This window comes from Miscanthus floridulus, chromosome 18, assembly GCF_019320115.1.
Source record: "Miscanthus floridulus cultivar M001 chromosome 18, ASM1932011v1, whole genome shotgun sequence".
Classification (NCBI taxonomy): domain Eukaryota; kingdom Viridiplantae; phylum Streptophyta; class Magnoliopsida; order Poales; family Poaceae; genus Miscanthus; species Miscanthus floridulus.
This window is the reverse complement of record NC_089597.1, coordinates 23,245,174-23,253,646: the sequence shown is the minus strand read 5'-3', so window position 1 is coordinate 23,253,646 and position 8,473 is coordinate 23,245,174. Positions and strand designations below refer to the sequence as shown.

The 8,473-nt window shown below is 44.5% G+C and overlaps 1 protein-coding gene across 1 annotated transcript; it reads left to right on the top strand.

The window, feature by feature from the left end:
* The first annotated feature begins 805 nt into the window (after nucleotides 1-805).
* Nucleotides 806-4,457, top strand: LOC136521620 (protein VERNALIZATION 3-like). The gene is made up of 4 exons (XM_066515369.1): nucleotides 806-1,124; nucleotides 1,414-1,475; nucleotides 1,891-1,931; nucleotides 3,723-4,457. Exons 1-4 carry the CDS (start codon nucleotides 918-920, stop codon nucleotides 3,953-3,955), a joined length of 543 nt encoding a protein of 180 aa, XP_066371466.1. The 5' UTR covers nucleotides 806-917; the 3' UTR covers nucleotides 3,956-4,457.
* The last annotated feature ends 4,016 nt before the right edge of the window (nucleotides 4,458-8,473 follow it).

The following is an 8,473-nucleotide window of genomic DNA, read 5'->3' as shown; positions in this document are numbered from 1 at the left end:
GCTGCCTGAGCAAATCAGTGCATGCACAATTGCACACACACACTGTGAAAACTAAAAGGGTGGTGATCATGAACAAATAAAAACATATACACGCATGTGTGTCTAACTAGCGCTTGATTGGCAGACATGCTCTCGACAGATTAGTTGGATCCCAAGACTCAACGGGAATTGATTGAGAAGAGAGCTAGCGGAGAGAGGGGTGCGTGCGTGCTTATCATTCATATAGAGACGAGACGACAGATAGAGATCGTTAGAAGCATGCAACAGGCAGGTCATCTCATCAGCAACTACATCTACCGTCTACGTGCAGCGTACGCACGTGCGTGCGGTCTCCAATAGCTAGATGCTATTGCTAGCCACTGCTTTGGGCCGGGGGTCGTCGTCAGAAGCACACGAACAATGCCCCCCAACACTATGCATATACCGGGCGTGTCATCAGGTCCACACATGAAGATAGATCGAGATTCAGGACTGGATCGAGATTCCATGGGCCCGGCCTGTGCTATCAGACTCAGCCAGCAACAAAAGTATATGGCCATTGCACACAGCCACACAGCAGTAAACCTCAGCGAGCTCATCAGCCGTTCGCTCGTTGGTTTCAGCCAACTCAAACCAGTCAGCCAAAAGTGTTTTTTTCTCACAATAAACCAGTACCAGCCAGCCTAAACCAGCCCAGAAACCAACCAGCGAATAGGCCAATACATGTCCCGGCCACTAGCTAGTTGTTACTGGTGCTAGTCCTGATGAGATCGAGCTTCACATACTCCTATATAAACTGGGCATCGGCTGTGGGACAAGTATGCAAACCAACACCAACCAGTTTCCTGCAGCTAGCCAGCAAGTACATAGAGTACAACGGACTCCTGTTCTCGAGAGCAAGTTGCAGCAGTTAAGCTAGGGATCGGCCGGACGACGACATGGCCGGCAGCGGCAGGGAAAGGGAGCCGCTGGTGGTTGGTAGGGTGGTGGGCGACGTCCTGGACCCCTTCGTCCGGACCACCAACCTCAGGGTCAGCTACGGCACCAGGACCGTATCCAACGGCTGCGAGCTCAAGCCGTCCATGGTGGTGAACCAGCCCAGGGTCGAGGTCGGGGGACCCGACATGAGGACCTTCTACACCCTCGTACGTATATACACATCCAGATCTCATTTGTTCCGACACATCATTTTCTTCTAGCCAGTCTAGCTAGATTTTGATATAGATATCGATTCTGGTGGTGGTGATTATTTCATTCATGATCATATATCATAAAAAAATGAGATCCAACGTACCTAGGAGGAACTAGGTGCGTGGTTTTTCATTAAGAAGATTCGTGATATATCATGAACGAAAATGATCGGAATGAATGAATGGAACAGCTAAATATATGGCTTAATAACAGGAGTATAATAATAATGGCTTTGTTCTTCAGGTGATGGTCGACCCGGATGCTCCGAACCCAAGCGACCCAAACCTTAGGGAGTATTTGCACTGGTAAATATGTATACTCACAATCCTGGACGCGATCTCCCTTCACTCTATCTAGCTATCTATATGTTATGAGCTAGTGGCTAGTCCATTACAGCTAGTTGTATATATATGTAGCATGTAAATCTTATGGGAGTTACTATATATATCTCATATTGTTGAAATTTTTAGGACTTTTTAAGTAACAATATTACACAATTAATCAACTAGTAGCTAGTACAATTAAAAGAACAACTGATCCACAAGAGACAATTCGCAACTTCTTTTAATAATAGCTAATAAACAATGATAAAATTACATGTCTGGACAACAATAAAAAATCAGGCATTTAAGATATAGGAGCAGTAAAATCTTATACTATATTATCATCATATGACTGGATTATTGACCATATCCTCTCTGTACTGTCTTGTTCACGCAGGCTGGTCACTGATATTCCGGGAACTACTGGGGCTGCATTTGGTGAGTGTATATGCATGTCACTCCGCCCTGTCATAGACTGTCTGTCTGTCTGTCTGTCTGTCTATACATCTATGTCCACACAAACTTTTCTCTCTTTTTTTAACTGATCCAGACAAACTTTTTACTACACTGCCGGATTTCCTATATTGTGCGGCCGGATCAAACTCATACGGCACACCAACATAGAGTTACGCTTGTTGCTTGGTCGGTTATATAGAGACGTACAAATTAACTATATGCCATTACACACGTAATTAAGCTACTAGATATATGGTGAACAACACCGACCTGTCATATAAATAATTAAGAGAGTTTCTAGATTTTAGGTACGGATGGATTCGGATCGGATTCGAACAGATATGGATTTGGATACCACTATTTACCATATTTTAATTCATATTTAAATACGAATACGGATATTGTCAGATACTAATCCAAAACTTATCTCGAATTCAGATTCGAAGTCGGATATCTACTTGATTTTGAAGATAACATGTATCTATTTGCTTATCGATAGTTCCGTAGTGTAATAAAATCATTATGGATGAAGGAATTTAATATATATATATAGCTATATAACATTGTGGATAAATACAACTACCAAAAAAATATTTTAATCAATATTTCAATAATTAAATATATAAAAATATAAGAAAATAAGAGATATGTATTAATTACTAAATTCAAATAAATAAAAATAAATTCTAGAAGTATATAGATAAAATAAATACTAATTAATATTATTAGCCATATTAAAATTAGTTAAACTTTGGATTTATATATCGTTAATAATATTAAAATTACATTATCCATAGATAACTTTTAAATAATGGCACATAACGTCTGTTATATTAAAATATTATCATTTGCATAGTTAATTAGTCATAATTATAAGATTTAGATGGTTTCAAATGATTTGTACTTCACGTATACGGATATTATTGGATATTTCACATTTTTATCGGATACAAACGTGGAATCGGATAGAGAGAATAATCTTCAAAAAATAAATACGGATACATCTATTTAACATCCATGTTTAAATCGAATATGAATACGGATATCCATATTTACGCTAAAACAGATACGGACATCGGATCTTCGGATATCTGGACATCATATCCGGATCCATCCTTAATTTTAGGTGGCAACGATCTTATACAACGAGCTAGTATATATAATCAAAAGAACAACTTACAAGAGATAATTTAATTTATAATTTTTTCTATAGCCAAACAATGATAAAATAATATGTTCACCGAAGAAGACCAACTCAAAACAAATAGGTACATGAAATACAGGAGAAGTGGTTAAGTAATAAGGTAATTATATATATGGTACTGCTTAGGGATGAAAACGGTACGGATATTTTCCGACCGTATTTGAAACCGAATCCGTTTAGAGGGGTTGAGATCTGTCCGTATCCGAATCCGGATATCCAACATCCGATACCGTATCCGTATCCGAATACTCAAATCGCATATTTATGATGTCGATATCCAATCGTATCCTATCCGACATAGTTGACACTATCCGTATTCGAATCCGAATCTGAACAAAAATATGAAAACAAATGTAACATCGGTGATATCCGTCCGTATCCGATCCGTTTTCATCCCTAGTACTGCTTGCATGCTCGATCATAAATATATATATATATATATATATATATATATATATATATATATATATATATATATATATATATATATATATATATATATATATATATTCGTATACGTACGTGATGGATGGGTGATATATGATGCAACTTCTGCTGGTGGCATGCAGGGCAAGAGGTGATCCGCTACGAGAGCCCTCGGCCGACCATGGGGATCCACCGCTTCGTGCTGGTGCTGTTCCAGCAGCTGGGGCGGCAGATCACGGTGTACGCCCCGGGGTGGCGCCAGAACTTCAACACCAGGGACTTCGCCGAGCTCTACAACCTGGGCCCTCCCGTGGCCGCCGTCTACTTCAACTGCCAGCGTGAGGCCGGCTCTGGGGGAAGGAGGATGTACTCATGAATCTTCACATGCAATGCAAACCACTACACTACGTACTCCATATATGGACCAGCTAGTATGGACATGCATATCCATCCCAGTGACCCAATAAGCACACACTACTACTCAACTATATATACTTGCTTGCTATCTAGCAGCACTATACTTGCTTGCTATCTAGCAGCACTGGCCAGGCAGCATGCGCTATAATTGCTTGGCAATACTACATATATCATATGCAGGCATATGTATATATAAGCCATGCTAGCCGTGTATTGTATATTGCTAGCTTGTATCTAGGCGTCACGTACTTATGTGTGTATATGTACATATGATCTATAGGTGCACATGCATAACTGTGTATGTATCATATATATGCTTGGGAGATAAATTAAACAGCGTGTAATAATAACTAAATGACATAGGCCGCTGCTAATTAAGATGCTTATAACGCAACGTACTTGGTGTAATAAGTCGTCAGTGGAATACAATGTATAATAATTATCTAGCTTTTGTGTGGAGAAATCAGCGGTGTTGGTCTATTTCATGCATGAATCTATATATAATATGTATTATAACACATACATTTTTGTTAAGGGCCCCTTACTTATATTATCACTACTACAGAATAAGCTATCACTGCCGACCCTATCACTACCGGAATTTTAAAACCGACATTGATAGATGCATCACTACCAGTTCATAAGAAAAAAGGCTACCACTGCCGGATTTTCTAACAAACCGACAGTCATAATAGATATTATCACTACCGGTTGGTAATAAAAGCCGGTAGTGATGTCTATCACTGTCGGTTGCATTTCACAGACCGGTAGTGATCCATAGGCTCTGGACCCGAAATTTTTATTCATCCTGGTTAACTCGTCCGTGCACACCTTTCTTCATCTCTCCCCGCTCTCTCTCCTCCCTATCTCCTGAAGATATTTCTCCGCTCCTACCTCCTCCTCCAGATTTCCCCAAATCTACTCTCCAAATCCACCTCGCTGCGGCCGCCGACAAGCGGTCGGGACGCCGGCACGGCAAAGGCATGAGGCCACAGCGGGCGCGAGGCAGCCGTGGGCGCCGGCGAGCGGTCGGGATCCCGGCGTGGCTTCTTCCTTCTGGTGTTGGCGAGCGGATCCACCCGGCGACAAGCTCCGTCCTCCCGGCGACCGGTGCGAGAGGAATCGGCCTCCACTGCAAGAAGAAGGACAATATCACGAAGATGTAGCGAGCCTGAGAAGGAAAGATGGGATCGAGGTAACTGCCATGTACCTTCCAGATTTTTGATCCTATTCTTCTCGCTCCTTTCAGGCTCACTGTCATGGGTTCCTTTGCCATCTCCGTGCTGCTATGCATCTTGCTGCATGCTGCAATTTTATTTATGGCTCTGTTCTCTGGCGACACGGCGCGAGCGTGGCTCGGGCGACCGGCGCAATCGTGGGCGGGCGGGCGACCGCGGGCGGCTCGCGTGGATCCACCTCGGTGGCGGGAGGGCGAGAAGCGCCGGTGGCTCACGGTACTCTTTCTCTTCCCCGGCAATTTATCCTTCCCGGTGCTCTTTCTCCTCTCTCACACTATTTCTCCTCAGATCTGTCTTGGGTGCGGCGAATGGGGGCGCGGCCTCAGATCTTGCGTTTGAGCGGCGAGGGGCGGCCTCCGGCGTGAGACCAAGCTCACCCTTCCCTGCAGAATCTCCACTCTCTCCCCCTCCCCTCACTTTATGTTGTATGAATCAATTTGTGGATGAGTTGATTTGTGATGTGTTGAACCCTTCTGTGTGATGTATGAATCGATTCGATTTGTGGATGAGTTGATTTGTGTTGTGTTGAATCCCTCCTCCTTTGTCTGTGATGTATGAGTTGTTTCTTATATGAACTGCTTGATGGAGAGGCGGTGGGGGGAGCCAGCGAGCATGGCAGTGGTGGCGGTAGCTAGCAAGCATGGTGGTGGCGGCGGTAGGCAGCGAGCTTGCTTGCTGTACTTTTTTTTGTTTTTTTTAAGCTTATCACTGCCGGGTGAAGTGCCAGCACTGATAGCAAAGAGGCATGACTGCCGATACGCTAGTGTCGGTTCAAAATCCGACAGTGAAGGCGGTATTTGAACCAACAGTGATGTGAAGAACTGGGGTAGTGTATTATATATATGGATTATGCAAACACATGCTTTGAACGGCGTACATGTGATAGCCTGCCGGGCCGGGGCACGCACAATGCTTCAGTGGCCGTTGAACATAAACCCAATTTTTCCTTTTTTTTATTTCTAAGAATCTTTTTTCTCTGTCTTTGTGGTATCATACTGCCACCTAATATCTTATCGCCTCTTCAGAAAAATGATATCTCTGGAAAAGATTTTCTTTTGACTCAATCCTCTTCTTCTCCACCTTAGCATTAAGGTAAGACAAAACAATTTCAGAGTAGCTGATGATAGAACTAATAAAATAGATATCTTTTGTTTTCTACTCACGCGAGCCAATATCCTTCTTCTAGCATTATTGTTCGCTAAATTATTATTATGTTAGTAATATAGAGGTAATATAATCCACGTCAAATAATTAACACAGGCCTTATGCATAACAGTACGTAGTAGCATATAGTCGCACTACTACTATACTATATACTAATATACCAATCCATTCCACGTGGAATAACTAACCTAGTAATCCTCCCTCCTTCCGTTCCTCCCTTCCGCCCTCCCTCCCTCCCTCTCCTATCTCTCATCTCTGTTTCTCCCTCCCCTTCTCGCTCTCCTTCCCTCCTGATGTGGTGCGGCGGCGGCGGCGGCCGTGCTCCTCCTCCTCCACCACCACCTCCTCCTCCTCCTCCCTCCCTCCCTCTCCTGCCTCTCATCTCTTTTTCTCCCTCCCCTTCTAGCTCTCCTTCCCTCCTGATGCGACAGCGGGCGGCGCGGCCGACTCCCCACGCTGCGTGCGGCTGACACGAGGCAGTGCTTCGGCGCCTCCGCCGCTCCCTCCCCCACCTTCGTGTCCTCTCTCTTTCTCTCTCCCGACGACCACGGCCATGTCTGCCCCAAGGAAACCCTAGCTTCCAGTCATCATCTCTTCCCCTCTCTCTCTACCTCTCCTTCAGGCACGGACCTAGACGCAACACGGCTGGCGCGGTGGCATGGTGCAACACCTCTGGTGTTTTGACCTAGTACTAAAACTTGACATGTCATCATATGCATTGCAAAGCATTCATAAAGTAGAAAATTTTGAATGCATTCACTAAATAAGCTTTATTTCATAAGTTGTTATTTTATGTGATGTAATGTGATCCAAAACGCTAAATAAAGATCATGACCATAAGGGTCAAATTTCATGTGATCATGTGAGACCATGTGTCATTTGACTCAAATAACCCTAATGGGCCATGTTACTGGTCAAAAATCAAAGTTAAGTAAAAAGGTAAACAAATCAAATTTGAATTCAAATTCAAACCATAAAAGTCCTTTTTGCCCCATTTGTCTAATTCAAAATCCATTTGGAATTTGGGGGTGTGACAAAAAGCAAAGTTGAAGCTTATTTTATAAGGATCAACTTTGGTATTCAAAGTTTTTAAAGTTTACATATAAAATTTGGAGTAATTTTGAAATGATTGAAATGCTCAAATGCACCCCAAATTCAAATTTCAAAATGGAGGCAGAATTTGAAAATATTCCTTGAAGCAAAGTTGTAGAGTTTGAAAATTTGAGCAACTTTCATTTTTGGAGATTTTCAACTTCTTTAGAAAATTTGTGAGTAATTTGCAAAATAAACGCAGTGACAATTCTGTAAATAATCCAAAAATCAAAACGAAGCCGAGCGCCACCTCCGGCCTATTGATTTTCGCCGCTTTCTCGCGCAGTGACACACAGCAGGCTCCGTGGCAAGCTCGTGCGTGAGCTGTCGACACCAGACGTCTCCTTCCCGTCTATAAATAGGAACAACCGCCGCCGTCGTCCTTCCTTTCTTCTTCTCTGCTCTGTTCCGCCACCGCGCAGCTCCGCCGCTCACCGTAGCCGCCGTCGACCCCTTCCCGTCGTGCCTCGCTAAGCCAGCATGATCGCCTTAACCTAGCGCTCCTCTGAGGCTTGCTCGCATCGCTTGGGTTGGCCGGAATCGCCCGGCGCAACGCATTCTTCCCCGTGACCGGCCGGAGCTCCGCCGCCATCGACCTCACCGTGGCCACGTCGTTCCAGCCCGTCTCTGCCTTCACCAAGCACACCGGCGTGATCGTGGTGAGCTCCTGAGCGTGATGCTCGCTTCGCTTTAGCCTCTACTGCATCGTAGCCGTGGTTACGCCGTGTGACGTCGTGCCCGCGCCGCCATGGCCGGCATGGAGCTCCCTCCGGTGCGTCTGCTGCCGTTCTGAGGGCTAGGATGGATTCACGGGGTGGCGTAGGTCGTGCTGGTGCAGTCCGTCTCGTCGGAACCTCGCCGCCGGCGCGTTTTGCTGGCCGAAGCTGACAGCGCCGCCGTATGCTCTGTGTTGTGTCACTGACGAGCGGGACCGGCTGTCAGTGAGAGAGAGAGAATAGTGAGGTTTCGATATTTCCTGAATT